At 37.7% G+C, this 21923-nt stretch overlaps 1 protein-coding gene across 3 annotated transcripts; it reads left to right on the top strand.

Moving 5' to 3' along the window:
- Positions 1–10186: 10186 nt before the first annotated feature.
- LOC137129577 (nuclear inhibitor of protein phosphatase 1-like) lies at positions 10187–20321 on the top strand. Of its 3 annotated transcripts, none has more exons than XM_067508901.1 (7): positions 10187–10301; positions 14166–14226; positions 16811–16964; positions 17575–17792; positions 18208–18352; positions 18438–18502; positions 19423–20321. In XM_067508901.1, exons 1-7 carry the CDS (start codon positions 10255–10257, stop codon positions 19780–19782), a joined length of 1050 nt encoding a protein of 349 aa, XP_067365002.1. In that variant the 5' UTR covers positions 10187–10254; the 3' UTR covers positions 19783–20321. The 3 variants fall into 3 exon arrangements, with proteins under 3 accessions (XP_067365002.1, XP_067365003.1, XP_067365004.1); XM_067508902.1 differs by having other exon boundaries at positions 10243–10301; positions 14166–14231; XM_067508903.1 differs by lacking the exon at positions 14166–14226 and having other exon boundaries at positions 10243–10301.
- The last annotated feature ends 1602 nt before the right edge of the window (positions 20322–21923 follow it).

Genomic DNA, 21923 nt, shown 5'->3' with positions numbered 1-21923 from the left:
ATTTTTGGCTCAACCTTCTACATTGGAAAAATTGTTAGAAAAGCATCTTTTTGACTCTTGTTTGTATAAAACAAGACATTAGAAGATGTCACCTTGGAATCTGGAAAACAGCCTTAAAGAGATATTTTGGAGCCAAAGACTTATTGATTAAATAATTAAAAATGAAAATCACAATTTAAACCCCTTAAACATGCATCATGTTGTTCAGCTATACATGATATATGCACCTAAAACACAAGTTGAAAAGGTTAAATTTATTGCCAAAACGTAATTTAATTTTATTTAAAAATCCAATCTTTCTCAGTTACAGATCAAATGTGCAATATAGAAGGAGAATTAGAAAAACATCTGTTATTGTTTTAGATATTGTAAACAGTTTAAAGAAGAACTGTGGTAGCAGCTGCGCAACAAAAACAAAAAAGTAATACTTGTACTTGTATATTAGGTCTAATCACTAAGATACAGGTGACCTATGTTCTGTTCTGTCCCTGAACCCCTCCTATACACAAATCGCATCCATCACACTTTAGCTGTTGCTAGACAGGAGGCTAATGAATTCAGGATGCCATTTCCATGTCCTACTAAAACCTTTTTTAATTCAGTTCTAAATATTGAAGTGAATAAATATTTAAATAATTTAATTTGTTATTTCACAGCCCTACTTAAAGATAAAATGTAATTCAAAAATAGCTAAATACAAACCTTAATGGTTACATTGTGCCTAGGTAATATCTTTCCTGGAAACCAAATGTATCACGTAGACTGCCCAGTGTAGACATCAATCACATTTTACTCCCCAAATTCTTAGTTCCTCTATGATTGATTGATTGTGCACAGTAATTTGTACTGTGCGGTGAGATTTTTCTACCAATATTTTGGATTGCGTACTTTCAGTTTTAGCTCTATGGTTAATAAATTGACTAAACTGTTAGTAAGTTTACATTCAGATTGTTTCCAACCCCTATTAGATAATTGTTGCAAAGCTGCCAATAGAAATAACTCAGACTCTAAAAATAAAACCCAACTGATAAATTAAGTAGTAAACCAGAATTACCCAGTAATGAGGGTATGAAGAATCATAATAAGGAAATGTAAACACCCAAGCCCACTACAATGCAGCCATCCGCCTACCCTTAAACGCTTTGTTTCACATATGAAAACCAAATCTGCTCTTAAGAAAAACCCTAGACATACAGTAGATTTAATTATCTGAAGTGTGGGATACTTGGATCATGAAAACACTGATGGGAATATATTCTTTTTACTTTAAATTGGAAACCTGACTGAGTAAACGGGGTAAGGAATTCAGTGAAAGCACTTTTTTTCTGTTGTTTATATTTATTCCTCATAACTACCTACTTTGTTACATGGACAAGCTCTGTGAGGCTGGATTGAGAGCGATAACTATGTTGGTATTAGTTTATCAGGAGAACACAATGTCAGCCAACAGTCTACTTAAGCATGCAGTGCCTCTCACCTTCAGGGAGGAAGCTCAAGAAGATGCACACAATCCTCCATGAGCCAGAGGATCTCTGCTATTTTTTTTTTCTCTGTCTTTGACACAGTACTGTTGTGTTTAACTTGATCTCCTCTCACTGTGTCACTGCTCCTCATTTCCTTTGGCTCTGGATTTTACAGTAATCCCTTTCTTCATGCTCCTGACAGGCTAATTGTAAGCCTATTAAGTTGTTGCAGCACTTGGCGGAGAATCATGCTTTGGGCCCCTTTTGCCTTTCAGGTCACACATCATTTGTGCACTTTTTACAAATTTTACAAAAAACTGTAAAACCCAAACAATCTTGGCTTCTATATTGCTCTCACACTCTGGCAGAAAATCAAATTCCCCTTGACTCGTTGCCAGCAATTATCTGATACACAGCTTTTATTTCTTCCTGTAGCTGTAATAGTTGTATTTCCTGTCACAATGCGATTAAGGTTTGCTTTCTTACAAAAAGTCACCGCCTTTTTTTTTTTTTTTTTTTTTTTTTTTTTTTTTTTTTTTTTTAATACTTTGCTTCATCGATGTGGCACTCAAGCACAAAATTGGCAGAAGTTGAGTTTGAGATGTGCATATCAAATTTTGTTATGTTTTTTAGCAATACCACTAATCAGTATTAAAACACTTGTCTTTTATTGCAGTACATCTGCACTGCTTTGGACAATGAAGCTTTGCTTCAAGAATGTGGTGTTTGTGGCTTTCTGTGCAAAGTTTGGACTCAAAGTAGGTCACCCATATCCTCAGAGCTCAGAGAAGAGAATGATGGGTAGAGTCATTTCCGGCCAGATTTCTTTCTTCTATCATTTTACACAAGATTGGGGAGGAAGGAGATGCTTGACTTCCTGCGAGGTTTGCCAAACAAATGCCTGTGGTATCAAGAGATTTTGCCCTTTGATTTATTGTATTAATTCCTTTTGCACATGTGTAAATACTGTACAGATTCAACGTGGGATGTACAAGGTTTATGTACATGTGAATGGAAGTGCTCTGTTTTTAAGAGCCTGACTTATATGTACATTGCTATGATGGATTCCATTTTTCTTAAGCTTTTAATTTGTCTTCAGTTTACTTCAATCATTGAAAAGATGTGATATATACAGGTCAATACTGTTGGTGTGCTAGTGATAATTGTTTTTCATTGGCCTATTGTTTGTTATTTTGGGTAAGCAAAGTTGGTATGAAACTTGGGTCAACTCAGTCGTCTGTTCTGTCTGGTACTGAACTGGCAAGAAAATGGAATTGCCCCCCTTAGATTTGTGGGATATCAGCCAAATTCACAATTTTACCTAGACTTGATCCATGACTGTCATACATTACAATTCAGTAACAGAGTGGCTCATAAAATGTGTTACAGGAACATTGTTGAAAATCACCTGATGTTAGGTGATTGGTTTTCCTGCACTGTCACTAAAACTAATCAGAGGTTTGTTGAATTTCTTTTACTATAAATTATGTAAAATCATAAAAGGCTAATTTCTACTTTTTGAAATGACCAGAAGCCATTTTCCATCAGAAGAACCAGGGCCTAGATTTAGTTCTTGGGCTGTAGTTCCACTTTAGGATGTTGCAGGAACTATTGGGGCAGAGAGCCTGCACCACTAAATGTTGCTGATTGTTCAAATTCCACTCAGCATTTTACACTCCTGCTATTTTAAAAAATCTGCGGCATGTATAAAAACGTAACAGTTTTAAATTTGCTCAGTTTTCCTTGGGCTTTGGTGCTGCTGTACTGAACCTTTGTTTCCTCAAAGGTTCCATTCCCCCCTGAAGTGCCGCTTAGCAGTAGAATGCTTAAATCTGCCACCATTGGTCAGATGGCAGAGGAAAAAAGATTGAGACCAATACAACCAGATGAATGTTGAGGCATCATGTTTGAGCTATAATTATGCTAAGTCTTATAATATGACTATATTAAGTTAAGAAACTTTAAAATAAACTGCCAGAAACATACAATGAAAAAGTAAATGTCTACAGTGCACTGTATACATATTTTCATAGTATCTTTTTTCAACTTCATTCTTGCAGCTGAAAGGAGTCAACCCTTAGTGACACTGCAGTAAGAGAACCTGTACAGACAAAAAAGTGGAATATTTTGATACTGTATTCCACACAGTGCACTGTTAGGAAGTATATTTAATGTAATAAATATGCATGGGATGCAGTGTATAATATTGAGCAGTATTACTGCAATACTGCTTTTGGTCACTAGTTGGAGCAGTAAACAGCTGGTTAAATAAATACCTTTTTTTTTTTTTTTTTAACTGCAATCTGAGATCTTTGTGCGCAATAAATAATGTTTTTGTGACTGCATTGTTTCGGTTGCTAAAAAGATCACCTGCTATCTGATTAATAGTTTGTCCTGACACATTTTCTTAGCTGCTCGCTTAGAGAAATAACAGTATTAGCAAGATACCAATGTCATACAAAGTATCAGTCTGGATCAAGGCTACAAGAAAATGGCCTGATGAAACAACACACCTTGAATCCTGTCAAATGATAGATCTGAACTGAAGTCACGACCAGACAAATCTGTGCTCAAACTTTTGTATGAACAAATTTTGGTCTCATTGTAAAATATTTTGAAGAGATTCAATGAAGTTTATCAGAAGTGGTGTAATCACCTGTCAATCACTGTTTAATGAATTTTTAATAAAATGAATTGAAAAAAATAAATTTTGTAAAGAAGTGGAGCATGTTAATAGGCTTGCTTGAATTGAACTGTGCTTAACCTGAAAAGTGGAGGGGGCATTGACTAAAAAACTGCAGTCAACGTGGACAGTTGTCACACTTTCTGTAAGTTGTAAAGCTATCGTCTTTACAGGAAGTAACAAATAATCACATCCTGTGAGGACCCATCCATATTCAACCGAAATGTAACCATCTTCTGTTTATTTCAGTGTTTTAATATAAAGCTAATGCAAAAACAATCAGGCATAAACACTTTCACTATGATCTGTCAAATATTTACAATAAAAACATTTTGCATTAATAAAAGAGGAAATGTGTCTACAAAATGTGGGGTTGTTGACCCAACACCTGAAGCAATAAGCTGGTAGCTCAGGTGATAGCCAGTTAACATTAAATCAAACCACATTAAATCAAACCACACTCACATCCATATTGGATTTCTCCTAATCCAAAGTGTATTCTTACTAGTCAGAATGCTAATTAAAGAAATCCACAGTCACAATCCGAGTAGTAGAAATTGTATTTCAAGATTGACCAAGTTTGATTTAACTAGTTAAAACTACAATAAACATTTAAAACAACTTAGGAGTGGCCACTTTAACATTTAATAGCTAGGCTGGTTATATAATGCAGGTATCCTCAACATCATTCTTTCTAAGCAAAACGACATCTCTTTTGCCGTTTGTGTTTTAGGCTTTCATGTTCAGCTGTCCACAATGTCATTATAGATATGACAAATATATCCATCAACAGATCCCCACAATTCTGTATATTTGTGAATATCTGCATTTGCATTATGTCCAGTCATAAATCTAGTTGTTGATATCTGAAAGTGCATTTTGACAAGTCATGATGGATATCTGAAACTGAAAGCACAATACCAATGTATGGAAAAAGAGATGTCATTTGCCCTTGAAAGAATCATGTGAATATCTGAAATGTTTTTTTTCCAATTAAGAAGAATTGCTTTGCTATAGCCACCTTGAGCTCACCAAGTTACAGATGCCTACTAATGCGTGGCGTCAGCAAGTCTGAATCAATTGTCAGACAGAAAACTACCCGGCTGTTCTCCGAGCCTATTAGCTTTACAACTGCTAACCTACTCTCTGACCCCTTTGTGCACTGCATCATGGGTAATTGCTGCAATTGACTTCACCTGCTGGTACTGGGCATAAAGGTGCCTCCAGCAGTATGAATTAGAATTTGCTGGTGCTCCCAGTTTGACAGTTGTTATGTGCTGGTTTCTGATGGACCTGAAAGGGTTTGTTGTACTGAAGAATGCATGTCACACTTAAACTGAATGGTTTAGTCATGTGGAATCAAGGTCAGTTTAAATCACTTTAAACAATTTGTCTGTTCTTTGGTCGTTTATCCTTAATGGGAACTTTTTCTTTGACACAGCTGGCAGTCAGTCCTTGGGTAGGATTTGTAGCCACAAAGCAGCAATATCAAAGGTGTGTTGGTTAGTATCAGCACTAACAAAAAGTGTGTTTGTACGGTGATGGCAGATTGATTCCGTCTCCCTGATCTCTCCACAGAAGGCCACTCTGCAGATTCTGCCTTGCACAGTGTCTCAGCTTCTGGCTGCATCTCAAGTCAGCAGTGATGACTTTGCATTCTGTGACCGGGAACTGAACCAGGTAGGAGGGGAAATAAAACACTCAGGAGGCCTAAATAAACCCTTAATCAAATGTACAGATGATTTATAAATCCACACTAAATAAAAGCGTCATGGTGACACTAAAGATAAAATCAGGGTGTTCATAATCTGTAGACCACGAACTTCTGTACCCAACAGCTGTGAGATGTTTCAGCCTAAACCCAAGGTGTTTCACAGGCTGACACACAGCCACACCTCTATGATCGCTTAACGCTGTCGTTGAAGTGTGCAAAGTGTGCATCAACTGTTTTATCTTCCTGTCGCAGCTATTTATGAAATACTTCTGTCCGCACGCACATGTGGCAAGCAGGAAGGAAATGTGCATGTAGAAGTGCACCATAATACACAACGGTTCGAGGAATGGTAGTGACAAAAGTTGGTGTTTAGGAAAAAAAGTTTTAACGGTTATATAATCGGGTACAGTGTCCAGTTTTATATTTTGTTTGTATTTTTGTAAACTATTCTTTGATGTCCAAGTTAACAGCTCTGTAAAGGGTGTTATTTATTTTAAATCCACCCCCTTTAGGTCTATATTGGCTTTGAACATCCTGACACTACAGTTTTTCCCACATTCTTCTTTTACCAAACTGCATAAGCTGTGTCAGGCTGCATGAAGGTTGGGACTGAAAAGCTCTTCACGTCCAGCCACAAACTGTCAGTTGCATTGAGGTTTGGGTTATGGCTCCAAAACATTCTTTGTTGTTAGTTATTTTTAACAATTTGTTTGTAGCTTGGGCAAATTCTCTTGCAGCCAAACAAGTCTCAGGTCTTCTTTCTCCAAAGTTTGCTGCAATTATTTTTTTTCTTTTTCTTTTTTTACCTTCTCCCTTCCCAAGTCTTTCAGGGCCTCCAGCAGAGAAGCATGATGCTGCCAAACAAACCACCATATTTCAGTGTGTTGATTATATGCAAGGTATATGCATATCTCTGGCTCCTTTGTGCCTTCTGATTCATTCTTACTCAGTGCTGACCTGAGTTGATTAGCATTTTGTCTGGGACACTGATTCACCTGTAACTGGACCTTCAAGATAGAGCTGTATTTATACTACAATCCTTAACTACAAACCCATTCACTGCACACAGAAGTCCCACAGTTGGCTAAATTGAGAGAACACAACCTGGCTGTGCCAGTGACTTTAAAGGGGGTGAATTAGAAAATAAGAATTTGTTTCATATTTTTAACTGCCTTTTTCACGGTCTTTCACTTTGAAATTAGTTTCTGTTAATCAGTGTAAAAAGTCTAATTAAATTGAAACCAACTCAGTGCTGTGTATATAAAATCAATCTAAAAAGAACTACATGTGTAGCTTTTTGGCCATCAGCTGTTCCACAGTGTTACCATGAGGTCCCTTAATTAGCTGTAAGAGCCAGTGAAAACCTTAGTGTGGGTCACATCAGTCCTCCTTGTCGTAACTCGGATTCAGTTGATCCCATGGCTGTGCCATTGGTAGATAGATTAGATTGTACCTAGTGGCACAAATGGACCCCTACTGTACTCCTACTTCAGAAACATGTCCTTGTTGAAAAGGTGAGTGGAACATGAATGGTATGTTTTAGCATCACAGAAGGATTGTACTGATCCCCTGAATGATGTATTCAGAAGTTGGAAGTGTCTGTACTGCAATATTAAACTCAAAGTACGAAAGTAGCGAAAATGTACACAAAGTACTGAAGGGATCAGTAGTAGGCTACGCATAATTCAGTTCCATTCCACATTACGTTAACTTAAAATGAAATGCCTCTGTGATAATTAATCATGTCCAGCAAGCAAAGGTGAAAGTGGAAGTCTGATGCTCATGTCCTCTCCTGAGTTTACTTGTTTCTCCTGCTGCAGGTGTCAGTGCTGGGTGTCATCAGAGGATTTTCTCCCTTTGCGACCAACATCCAGTACTCGGTAGACGACATGACTGGTCCGCCTTTAAATGTGAAGCAGTGGATTCGTTGCGAGGCCAGTGACTATTCACAGCCACAGCAGGAAAATGAATGCAAACGATGCCGTTTGTGGCAAATAACCTGTTTCTCAAATTTCTCACAGGACTGCACTCAGGCGTTTGCTTCTCCTGGGACGTATGTGAAGGTTACAGGAAGTTTACGCAACTTCAGTGTGAGTAACAAGATACTGGGATCTTTACTGTGAATTTCTCCTTAGTTTTTATACCCTGTGTGCCATCTTTACAACAAATGTGATTAATTTTTTTATTTTCTTTTTTTTTGTCAGGGTCAGAGATCTTTGCTGGCTATAAATATCCATTGTATTGATGACCTGAATGAGATCACCTCTCACATGTTGGAAGTGGTACAAGCCCATATGCAGCTTTTTGGAAAGGTATCAGAGCTTAGTTAATGGTTCAGTGAGTGACAAACACTTTATAAAATTTCCGGACTATGACAATTGTCAAACAAAAGATTATAAACATTGTTTAAAAAAAAAACAGAAATCAGGCTAAGTGATCCACTAAAATCCAGAACTCTGACAGTGGTTAAAATTATTATTTATTTTTTTTAAATTAATAAAATCAATTTATTATAATAAATTTTAGCAGATCAGAGAAGTGTCCCTTTTCTGCTTCTTAATGTTTCCAATACTGCAAAAATGAATTTCTGATTTGTCAGTGTGTTGATGTCTCTAGATATTTGATGTGAACATGAATACCACTGTGTCCTCGCTGTCTGGAAGCTACAGTGGTGGAAATCTTAGAGGCACTTCACCAAATGGTATGACCACCATCCAGGACCAGGTATCACCCAAATTAAAAACACATTTTAGTCATGCTGATATTGCAAATGTGGTGTGTCTCAGTGCAGTGGTTCAACTCATAATTTCGGAGGCTCTGGCTCTTCAGTATCCATCCTGTCATAGTATTGTCCAATTTTAGAGGCTCCTTGCAATAGGACCTTTTTTCCTTGAGGAAAGTGGGTCCCCAAAGAGTGCATTTATCGTACCTTAACCTATTCAAAGGTTCTTTGTGTGGCAGTGATGTAAAGACGATATAGTAGAAATTGAACCGGAGGATATAAACAAAGTATTTAGGACACTTGTTTATGTCCTCAAGATTAAATGTGTTACATGATGCAACTGAATAGTCCATAGATCAGAGCGTCTAATTTCAGTTCAGACCACAAAAGATGCAAGATTCATATAGCTAGAATTTCAATGTTTTGAAAACTTTCCACTGTGATTTCCAGAAATTGCAATTGGAGTTGACAAAATGCACACTGCAGATGTTTGACTAGACATAGCAGCAAAAGCAGAGGTGATGTGATTAACATTAACAGTGTCTCATTTAAGCATCCTGGTAATTGGTGTGACAATGAATAGGCAGCTGAAGTGGCATCATTCTTTTTTATTTACACCTGTGCTTCTCCTACTGTGACGTGTCATGTCTTTGTGAAAAAAGCTCAAATGCTTTGTATGTATAAAAAGTAAAAAAAAAAGCCCAGTGACTTTTTTTTTTTCACTGTAAATGGAATTGTTCTGTATTTAGGGCTTTTAATTAACCTGTGAATTTGTTAACTCAAAGTAATGATGCTGATGATTTAAGTCATTGCTTTGAACAATTGTGGTTTAAAAAGTAAATTCCACATTCTTATTTAAAGTGTTACATGTAATCAGGAAGTTGTTGGTCTATGATGGTGGCATCAGTTTCCATGACCTGAAAAACCACACCGTCCCTCCTCATCACACCTTGTGTTCTGTGAATCTTCTGTATGTGCAGTCCATGCTAAGCTGTTAACATGCATTCTAGTTTATAGTGAGCCATAAAGGGCTTCTTGCTTTTTTTTTTTCCTTTTTTGTATTTTATTTTATTTTTTTCTGTCAGGCGCCACAGTGCTTTCTCTTTAGATTCATAGCATAGGGCCAGTTAATGATCAGGGTTTACTGGAACCACAATTATTTTAGGGGGGACTGAGGGATGATGCCTTGAAAGAGAACCAGGATGAAATGCTTACATTTACAACCTCTTCCTTATGCAGATCGTCCTTGGGTTCTCTTATAAATGAAGGCCACGTCTCCTCTACCATGGATGAGAATCATTTTAAGTCAGCAGAACATTGTTGGGCTGCCTGGTGCCAAATCTCCCCTTCCTGGACAACAGCTCATCATGATCTGGATACTTTTAATGTGACAACTGTTCTGGTTAAAAGTAGATAATTTATGATAAATTGTATGATTGGTTTGGCCTGTAAACAGTGACTGTCCTTATGGATCATTCAGGCTTTTTCTTTTTGACAGTATTATTTAGTTTCTTCTGAATGTGTCACTGTAGCTTGTGTAAAGCATTTGAAAAAAAAAATAAAAAATATGGGCCTTGTTTGTTAAACACTTCATTGAAAAACTCCAGTTCCCAAGTGTCTTTATAAAGTCCTCAATTTCCCATAATTCAAGGTAGAATACGAGTGGGCGAAGATGGCAGCAAAGCGAGAAAGCGCGCCTCTCTTCGACTGTCCCTCCTGGTAAGAACTGACTGAAGTTTTAGATGCTGTTTGTGCAACTACAAATGTAAAACCTTTAATCGATTATTGAACGAAACAATGTCGCGTCAGCTCGTGGCAGTTGCGTAGTGTCGCGCTTGGATAACATCTTTGTCAAAACCGCCTCAAAAATTATAGAATTCAAATTTTCTAAAAACGTTTTGAACTAGTTCTGCAGCCTTTACATGATACATTTGATACAGCTAAACGACTTTGTGAAATGTAATTTTCACTTCGGCCTATGAGTTTCTTGATACATTGCGTGAGTTTAGTGAAGTGCCATCATTTTAAAAGTACTTCCCCTAACTGAAACTAATGCGTGTTCACTGGGTTCTCTAAAACTGACATTACTGTGTATATCTAATGATGGACCTCAATCAGACTCAAATTAAAACTCTCACCAGAAATCCAGCAGGACCTCTCGGGCGTGAGTGTGTAAGCAAGTGTTACAATAAATGAATATTTTAGGAAATAATCTTCATCTAACTTTTACTCTTTGGACAATTAAGAGCAGTACTAAGTAATTCTACTTGGGTACAATTAGGAAGTTTGTACTGGACTAAATCCAGTTTGTTACTCGTAGCCTATTCTATTGTAGATCAAAGGGGAAATGTTGTAGCATTCATTGCAGTGTTATTTACTTTGCACATACAGAATATAAGACACATTACTAAAATAGTTATTGACCAGCTGTAAGTACAGAACTTTTTTTAATTTTGTTTGAGAAACATGCCGCTATATTTATAGTTATAAACGTTTTAGAGCAAAGCTTTGCTTTTCCCACTTTCTGTTTAAGTTGCAAATTGTTTCAAATGCAGAACATGTAAGTAGTATTTCTACACTGATACTCTTAAATCAGTGTACCATACTTCCACAATTTGTCATTAGTGCCAAAAACACAGGAATAGTGAATTAAAATGCCCTAACTTATGCTTTTCTACTGCCACTTAATCTGAATAGAAGAAGAGTTAGGTTGTTTTGAAGTGGTAAATATTTGAGAATACGCCAGCAAACTTGTGGAACACATCTGGAGTAGACTTGCATGTTCATGTCAATACTCAAGTTCAGCAGAGTTTGAAATATTTTATTGGTAATGCAATTGGATTGATGCCAAGTGAAATTGCTGTCTTAGTAGAATACTTTATACTTTTTAGGGAATACTCTTACTTGGTACTTGAGCAAAGAGATGGTACAACACTGTGTAGTGGGTTACTTTTTTTTTTTTTTTTTTTTTGTAGGCCAATGCTTGTACTTCTGCAAATGTTGCTCTTTGCATTGTTTGCAATGTGTTTGGCAAATAACGGCTCATTTTAGGAATCTATTAAATTCCTCTCTCATTAGTATTCCTAAAGATCAAAAAGAGAGAGCTGAGCTAAAATGTGGTGAGAATTTTTTAAAATGTTAGACATATTTGTTTATGGATGTGAAGTGCCCCATCTTGTTTGCTTTTGATTTCAGTCAGATTAAATTTGAGTCCCAATTTCTCTACAGCACTATTAAGTTAATGATAAATTTACAATGAAACTGAAAAAGGATAGATACTTAGATGGCTAATTTGAAATTCAGTGGCCTTTTGGCATTCTACAAGTATGTTCCCCTCCATGTCATGTGGAGCATATTTGAACATGTTAAGATCAAGAAGCAGCTTTCCTAAGGAATCCCTTTTAGAACTGTAATTATAGTTATGGCTGTGAAGTGTATGCGTGTCTTTGTGATTATGCAAGTGCAACAATTGCTTATCAACACCCCTATCACTGTAGCAAGTCCTAGCAACCTGTGCTGAGCAAGTCTGGGCAGCAGGCAGCTGTCATCGGTCTTAGTCCCAGTTCATAAGATCTGTTCCACACCAGAATACATTTAACGTTTGTGCTATTATATCAATAAAAAAGCCTGTGATTTTTGTAAACTTATTTCAGGGCATTTTATCTGCATCTAGTGAGCTCCCAATTCAAATACTGTTTTATAAAATCTTACACCTAAAAGTTGTGTTATTTGCAGGAACAGCCAAACTAACGATCAAGTCAACTATATGCAAAAGTTAGTATTAATTGACTGTAGTGCCATGTTTAAGAAAATGCCTTTACCAGGCATTAAGAAAATGTCCAGTATCATGAGATTGCAAATTCTTACTATAGGTAATTTATGTACCTACACTGTATTTGATGGCAGTGACACATCTCAAAGTTGGAAGAGGGCAACATCGGGCTGGAAAAGTAATTGCCACAAATTAAAAACAAATGGAGGAGCATTAACATCAAATTATGTTAATTAGCAACAGGTCAGTAACATACTGACAGACTTTATATAAAAGGAGCATTTCAGAGAGGCAGAGCATCTCGAATGTAAAGATTGGCAGAGGGTCAGCAATCTAACAAACTGCGCCTAAAAAATAATGGAAGAATTTCAAAAAATGTTCCTCAACGTAAAATTGCAAAGACATTAAAGATCCCATCATCTGCAGTATATAATATCAAAAGATTCAGGAGGAATCTCTGCATGCAAGAGATGGGTGTAGGTCAAAGCTGGATGCATGTGATCTTTGGGCCTTCGGGTGTCCTACATTTAAAACGGGCAGGATTCTCTACTGGGCATCAATGCATGAGCTCAAACACTTCCAGAAATCACTGTCTGTGAACAGTTTGCTGTGCAATCTACAAATGTTAGTTAAACCTGTATCATGCAAAGAAGAAGCCATATATGAACTTGCTGCAGAAATTCCACAGTGTTCTCTCGGGCAAAGCTCATTTAAACTGGTCTGAGGTAAAATTGAAAACTGTTCTGTGGTCATATTAATCAAAATTTGAACTTCTTTTTGAAAACCATGGACGCCGTGGACTAAAGAGAGGGACCATCCAGCTTATCAGCAGACAGGTCAAAAGCCTGCATCTCTGATGGTATGGGGGGGCATTAGTGCCTATGGCGTGGGCAGCTTACACATCTGGAAAGACGCCATCAATGCTGAAAAGTACAGAGAAGTTTTAGAGCAACATATGCTCCCATCCAGACGTCGTCTCTATCAGGGAAGCCTTGCATATTTCAGCAAGACAATGCTAAACGACATACTGTATCCACCACAACAGCATGGTTTTGCAGGAGAAGAGTCTCGATGCTGAACTGGCCTGCCTGCAACCAAAAAATCCAGCAACAAAGACCTACTACTGTTGAGCAGCTAGAATCCTGCACCAGACACAAATGGCACCACATTCCAGCTGATATATTTGTTCTATTGTCAGTAAAATATGGGTTGATGACTTTGATTTTTTTGGAATTAGGGTTGAAAACCACAGTGCCTGATTGCCTTTTTCTGCTGTAGTAGACTAATCCTGACTAATATTACACAGAAAAACATCATTTTGCTACTGGTTCTACATTGAGTAGTACATGTAAATAAATGCCATTATAGTTCCCTCAGACTTCCCTACAATAAAATATGTCTCTAGTCTCTAGTTCAAAAAATGCTCCAGATGATGTCACATAGAGGAACTATCTAAGGAACTACAGTTTATTTCATCTCATTGCTCACACTGTGGCATTTGTAATATTGGTCAACCTGCTTTTCCAGAGCTCCCCCAGATGACATCATCTGAACTCCTAATGATGGAAAACCTCTCCTGGGTGATGCCATCTGTGTTTTTCAGCTAGAAGCAGATAAATATTTGAATATAGTGAAGTCAGAGGGAATGTTTAAAGCATTGATGTACGTTTACATCCTAAACTAAGCCATTGCCATTGGTGAATTTGCCATTTTTAATTATTCTAAACATTGTATTGTTTGTGTAAATGAATGTCTAATGTGGTAATCTGTTAATTAGTATGAGATTACAGATGGAATGTTTTTGTTACCAGGGCAGGAAAACCTCCCCCAGGACTTCACCTGGATGTTGTAAAAGGAGACAAACTAGTGGAGGTGAGGTCAGTGATCTACTTCTCATTATCTGCTGTGCCCCCTGACCCCAGCCATGAACTGTGCAGCTCACACAGACAGAATATGTGCTGGGCTAATTCAAGGGCTAGAAATGAAGCAGAGGGAAACCAATGTTAGTTTTAGGAATATTACAGGAGATATAAAATCAGTGGACTTCCAGAGAAGTGGAATTTAATATATTGGAATATATGTGCACAGTCATGAGAAGCATGTGTGTAACAAGCTAAAGCTAAAGCTTATAAGTTTGTCTCAATCAGAGGCTGCATCCTTCAAAGGACACGATCTACATGGTCTACAAAGGTCCCCAGCCTTGTATCATTAGTTGTTCCCACCCTTACTAATGCTTCTTGAAGTAACAAGCTTATTGACATCACTAATGTCGTGCAACTTAACACGCAATATTTTACAAAAACTTGAGGTTTCAAGGCCCCCTTTTGCTATATTAATTTATTTTCAGTTTTTTTATTTATTTTTTGCCCATATTGTTAGCTGTCCAGTTGAATTGACACCCCACTCTTATATTTCAAAGTGTACTCCTTAGGCTTGAGGTCTACCCTATTATCTTTTCATCACTGGCACACAAAGACAATTAGAAATGGTGGCCTGCAAAGGGCTGTTATAGCCTTTACTGGGGAAAGAAGGCTCCATTTGTTGGCTGCTTTGAAATGGGACGGCCTTGTCAGGATTCTTTTGGTTACTTAAGGGATGTGGACTCTGAATTGAAACACAACTTTAGGTTGTTTGGAATAGTTTGTTTGCTCTGGTCTGAATCATTGGTAAACTTACCAGTTGGTAAACTCGGTTCGTTTCGAAAAATCCAAGTTAATTAATATGCATCAATGGAGAATGGTCTTGTCTGCTAATTGTTTATAAAGATCTGGGGCAGGAACATGAAAGTAAGCACATAGTAGATCCTACCCAGTACTTGGGAATATAGTACTACTGTACAAAATGGGCTTAATTGTTGCCTTATCATCAAGTAGTTGCAGTTTGTGCAGTCTGGACATGGACAAAGGTTGTGCATTCGCTCATTTTCATGGTTCAATTGGGGATATGAACATGGACTTGTTCCACATAAGCTCACCGCAAAACACGATGTTATGGTTCATTATTTGTTTTGTTTGACTGAGCAAGTATGTAACAGTATGTGTTTCACAAATGGTGTCAAGGATATTGAAATCAAAAAGTACCTTTATATATGAAGTGAGTATCTGGTTTACTTTTCTGGCACATGCACAGCCAGTGCACCACAGCTCTGGACAGTCTGTAGAGACAGAGGACTAGAGTGTTGATGAAATTCACATCATTGATATGGACATATGGATGAAGAAAGCATGGTTGGACTTTAAGAAGCAACCTGAGGACCACTATGGAGGAGTGTAAAAAAAAATTATTTTTTTTCTTCTCTTCATTGCAAATATAAAGTAGTGGCTGGCTGGCAACCTGTCCAGGGTGAACTTTGCCTCTCTCTCAGTGACAGCTGGGATAGGCTCCAGTCCCCTGTGACCCTGAACAGGATAAACAGTTAATGGGTGGATGGAAAATAATGTAGTAACTCTTTTTACAGTTGTGCAAACGTTAGTAGCCCTTATTTTTATATATTTTTTTATCCAGTTGATATAGTATGATCTGATAACCCTGGGTATTAGTCTTAATACAACCTCAGACAACAACATAAAACTTTCAATGTGCCATTATTTATAAAAATAAATGAAGCCAAAAAGAAAAAGAACCCAAACATGGGGAAATACTAAGTACCCCCCTACTGCTTCCCCAGGAGGCAGGTGCTGCTGATTATCAGCCATGATCAATTGATCATTAACAGGTCTGCAGACCACTATAAAAGCAGAAGTTTTGGCAGTTTGCTGGTCTGGAGCATTCAGTTGTGAATGCTCCAGTTGTAGTAACAATGCTTAGACAAAAGCAATGGTCTTTAAGAAGCAACTGGACTTCTACAGTGAGAAAGATTATTCATAAGTGGAAAGCATTCAAGACTATCTCCAATATTCCCAGGAGTGGACATTCAACTTGTGACCACACGAGACGGGAATCGAACAAACAACTGTGGGATTGGTGGACGGCCACTCTAACTCCTGCACCACAGTCACCCAAAGACAAACAGGAAATGATTACTTTAGGTTATTGCTGCAAAAGGTGGATGTACAAGCTTTTGAGTAATGGGGATACTTGGTATTGCCCACCTACAACCAAGGATAGGCTGGATGGCCAATATTATTCGCAAACAGTAACACATACATGGCAATGTGCTTAATAAATTAAGGTAAAGAGTGAAACATTATTAATTGTATGGTCAGGGACCACCTGTAAGGCCTTTATGGACAACCAGTGGGCGGTGGACTATTGGTTAAAAACCCCTGTCAAGAGATTTGCTAATAAAATGTATTAAGACTATTAATAATCTTCATACTTTATACTGTGATCTAAGTAAATGGGTCCTAGTTTTGCCTTCATATTGGAGTTAAAGAATGGTCCAAAGCCGCTTACTGACCGAAAAACACCATCCAACAGAAGAGACTTAAACAATTTTCCTATGTTGATCCCACAGAAGTTGATTATTGATGAAAAGAAATTCTACCTGTTGGGAAGGAATCCAGATGTGTGTGACATCACTATAGACCACCAGTCCTGCTCCCGAATCCACTCGGCTCTGGTTTATCACAAACATCTGAAGAGAGTCTTCATCATAGACCTCAACAGCAGTGAGTCAGATTTTGGCCTACAAATAGGGTTCTCATAAGCAAAGAGCCAGGTACCTCCTTCTCACTATATAACAACAGTCAAGCTGTGGGGAGTGTTTTGTTTTTATAGAAATATACACTACTGCTGCTTTAAGCCTCTAATTGTGAAAACTGGCAGTAAGTGCTTTTGGCACCGTCTGCTGACGGACAAATCATTTTAGGACTGGCTACTGTCAAAACCAAATATTGACAAGTACATGCTTAACAGTGATCAGGCTTTTAGAGTTGAACAGGGAATAAAAAAGACGCCTTTAATTCCTATGCATAAGCAAATGAACAGGGTAGAAGACATTTAGCTGATCAGGTTCAATGTTATTTGGAAATGTTGGGAATGTGTTTTTTAAAAAAAAAATGGGAATTTTGAATTTGAAAGAAAGGTTGTGTTTGAACTATTTAGACACAGGAGAAATGTGAAATCTTCGCTAGTCCCTCTGGTCCTTTTTACAGACTGCTCCCTGTAATTGCATAAAAGTTCACAGATGAGAACATATTTATGTACAATATTCTGTAATCTGTCCTATGCTATTTCGGCCACATAAACATGCCTTTGGCTTTGATGGTTCTTTTTTAGCACACGGGACTTATCTGGGACAAATCCGCCTGGAACCACAAAAGCCCCAGCAGGTTCCACTAGACACCACCATGTCGTTCGGGGCCTCTACACAGGTCTACATTCTGAGGGAAAAGCCCCAAACCCAAGGCAGCGTTGTACCAGGGGAGCTGAAGGCAGGGGAGGATGAGGAGCTAAAAGGCCTGCTGGGATTGCCTGAAGAGGAGACAGAGCTCAACGTGCGCAGACTCGGTCTTTGTTTGCCACTGTTGGTTCTCAGCAGGGTGTTTAAAAAAGTCTGGATTCAAAGGGAAATCCTTCTTTTCTTTGCAAAAGCTAGTGAATGCGAGCAGCTCTAGACACGTTTGGAAAAGAAAAAGTGCACTTCTTAAGATCTGACAGAGCTGAAGATTGACAGTTGTAGAGACATAAATATATTATAGCTTGGGCTTGTTTTCACTTTAGACTAAAATAAGAAGCCCCAGAAAGCAAAAGCCAACAACTGTGAAAAAACTGTTTTGTTTTGCAGAACTAATTGACCGGATTGTGATTCCACAGGACAACCTGAGTGTTATATTTATGCCTCTCTTGCCTGATAATTGAAATGTGTTGAGTAGGATTGTGTCTGACTCTTTTGCCACAATGTGGGTACAGAACCTGACAGAGTTCAACACCACGCACAACAAGCGCATCTCCACTCTAACCATTGAGGAGTGCAACCTCAACATCCAGAGGCCCAAGAGGAGGAGGAGGAGTTCCTGTGTCTCCTTCAGTGATGAAGAGGAAGTCATCAATCCAGGTAAACATGAACAGAAATGTACAGTCAGTGTAGTATTCTACTATGGGCAAAAAACTCAATGCACTTTTATTTTTTGTGGTCACAGAGGATGTCAACCCCTCTGTTGGACGCTTAAGGAACATGATTCAAACAACAGTTTTTCCAGTAAAGGTAGGACCAATGTTCCTTCACTATATTTAAAAAAAGATATTTAAAGAAGTGCACAGTGTTTGTTTCTAACATAATTGTAGTTAGTTTTGCATCTAACCAGATCCACATATTGTGAAGCTTCATTTAAACAGAACTGAATTATTGTTTTTTTTATTATGTATTTGGTTTTCCATCTGTTTTACGCTATTCTCATGAACACAGTATCTCAGGAACGCATTGAAAGGATTTATTTCAAAATGGGCACAAACCTTCACTTGGACACAGAAATGAACTAACTCGATTTTGTTGAATGCAGATCAAAAGTCTAGGTCACTGTAAACTCTTATCTGTAGCTTTCTTGTGAATATGATATCACAGGAACATTGAGGGAATTTATTCAAATGTGGCACAAACATTAACTCAGACTCTAGAATGAACTGATTAGATTTTAGTGGTCAGAGATTAAGGTTACTCTGACCTCATGTAGGTCCTTTCCTATTAATGCAGTATCAGAGAAGTGCCTTTGGGGAATTGGCACAAATGTTAAACACATACTGTAAAAGGATACAATTAATTAAAATCAATCCGTCCAGGAATTTCCCAGCATTTTATTAAAAATATATCTGTGTCTATCCATCAAAACAGAATGTGAGAGATTAAGCAAATACAAAATGATGACAAGGGATTTACCATTTTGAAAAAGATGTACTGCATTACTTTGAAAATAATTTATACTATCCAAGCTTTACCTGTGTGAAGGTAGATCTCCATCTCTGAATGAAATAAGAAATGAAAATTTGACCTGAACTCTCACTTGAAATTAGTATTTTTAAAGAGGGAAATGTTGCTGTGTTTCAGGTGATAGTGGTTCTTGAACTTGATTTCAATCTATTAAACAAACAGCATGTTGTCTGTGTACTATAACTCTTGAATTTGCACAGAAAACGAACAGAGAAGGACATGGCTCGTTGGGCATGGAGGTGTCTGCACACAACATGCACAGCCCGCCGGTCAGTGGAGGTTTGTATGGGGACCTTTCCCCCACCACCCACGAACGAGAGACCCAGCACCACACATTAGGACAGGGTGCAGCAACTAACCTTGGGGGGCTTGCTCTAGTACTCCCCAACCTTGCTCCTGATTTGGATGCAGCATCCACCTCAGCAGAGCCACCTGTCAACCTTAACAGCACCTCTGCAACAGGACCGTGCACCGCAGAGCCTCTGAATGAACCACAGAAAAAGATATATGCCAAAGAGGCCTGGCCTGGGAAGAAGCCTACCGATTCACTGCTCATATAAAGGATGCTCAAGTGACGTATGGGGTCTGACAGCCTTATTTCATGCCTACGCTATTGAAAGCTGAAATAGAGAGCAGCTTTTCAAAAGTTACAACTGAGCCATCACCACTGTATGAAATAATTTCTATGCTTGTTATTCTTGCACAATCTTCATTTATTGAGCTAAAGTTTCAGCACTCTTCACTTTTTACCAGAGAGTGATGAAACCACAAGTGCCTTGTTAATTAGCAAACAAATAGCTTTTTTGAGCAGGTGGTTTCTGTAGCAGTGTAAAGCACAGCAACCTGTTACACGGTTAAGCAAAGTCAATAATATAATGAACAAGATCATGACATTTTCTTGATATTGCATATTGACTATAGACATTTTGTCTGGGGCACCATTTTCGGTGAGTTATACACAGTCAACAGTTTGCCAAATATGTTTGTAACTTACTTACTTTTGCCTATTTCAACATTCTGGTTGTACTTGCTTGGAATATAAGCAGAGATTATACAAATGATACAGCGTCATATCAATAAACATACAGTTGTGATCGCATTGTGGATTTTTATTATCTCTTGACATTTCCCCTCCACCTTTCTTAATTTTTTCGCTTCTGCGAATTTACTTAAATTCCATCTTCAGATCATTTTTACTCCTGTGGCAAAATTTCTTAAGGGGTACAAATTGCAAAAATTATTTCGCTCAGAGACTCTAAGTAGGCAAAGGAACAGCTGCTGATCATGGCTTTGAGTGTGGATATACACTTACAGGCCACTTTATTAGGTACACCTGTACAATCTAATACAATGATATTCATTGAATTGGCAGAGCTTCTGTATTGGATTGCATCAGATTGTACAGGTGTACCTAATAAAGTGGCCAGTGAGTGTATGTGGACAACTTGCCAACCACAAGCAGTTATCCAGGATGATTAAATGCACCTTTTCTATTCTCCTTCTCAAGTCAGGCTGAAGAATCATCATAATAAGATAATAACATCCAGGATTTTAAACATCCAGTATTACTCAATCTATAATCTGTTTAGTGATGTACGAAGAACAGGCCCGGAGCTGAAAACAGTAGGACAAACAAGGCCATTGTTAAAAATATTGATTAAAGCAGCTTTAGAATTTAACTTAGACTTAAATTTAAACAGCTCTTTTGTGTTACAGTATACAGTCTCATCCAGTAGGCCAGTTTCTTTGTTTTTCTGAAGACATTTAAGTTTAGGATGAATTCAGAATTTAAGGTTTTATGTGATGCTGTTTGCCTCCAAGTTATATTACAGCATAGAACAGTGTCAGTGTCAGCTGACCTAAATCTTAAGCGAGCAAGAACTGAAACGTGTAAAAATTGGTGTTGCTTGTTCAATCAATAAAATCCTTGATTCACATTTCAAGGGGGTAAATGGCATCAAATGAAAGCTGAATTCCTGAATTGAGCAGTATGAGCAGTGCAAATAATTCCTGGTTTACTATGTAATCAAGAGATGCTGGACAAAGGGGAAAAAAATTAGTTTTCTTCTATATATATATTTCACTCACTTTTTTAAAAGTTGCTTATTTAACCTACTTCAGAGGCTTTAGGCAATATTTTATTAGAATTGATTGATATTAGTATACACGTAGCTGTCTACCGTAGGTCAGCTCTGTTTAACATTAAAAGTTTGTATGTTCCTTTGTGTCTTTTTTCTTCACCACCAAGTGAATGAATTCCTCTTTGTATGTATTATATTTGGTCAGCAGATGAGTAACTTATAAAAATAGGAAAAATTGGGAAGACTGTGTCATACACCAGGACAGGAATAGTAGACATACCTGTAATAGACTGTGACAAGGCTGTGAACTATGGGTGAATAGTGACTTCAAAGGAACTCAGTGGAAAAAAACTAGAATTTGTGACAGTTAAGCAGCCAATGTTTTTTTTTCTCTTCTTCTATTTTTATCCCAGAAAGTGGCTTTCTAAGCAAGTGCCTTTGTCAGATATTTATGAAACACTTAGAGTGAGATGGCTATAATTGATATGACTGTTATTAGAATTCATCTATGCTTGATATTTGGATAATAAACTATAATCCATACCTCTTACTTGGCTGTGCGGAAATGATGTGGGGGAGGTTTAGCTGGTCCCTGGAGAAATCTCCCACTGAGCTTACTT

This window comes from Channa argus, chromosome 1 (genome assembly GCF_033026475.1).
Source record: "Channa argus isolate prfri chromosome 1, Channa argus male v1.0, whole genome shotgun sequence".
NCBI lineage: Eukaryota > Metazoa > Chordata > Actinopteri > Anabantiformes > Channidae > Channa > Channa argus.
This window is presented reverse-complemented; position numbering and strand designations above follow the sequence as displayed.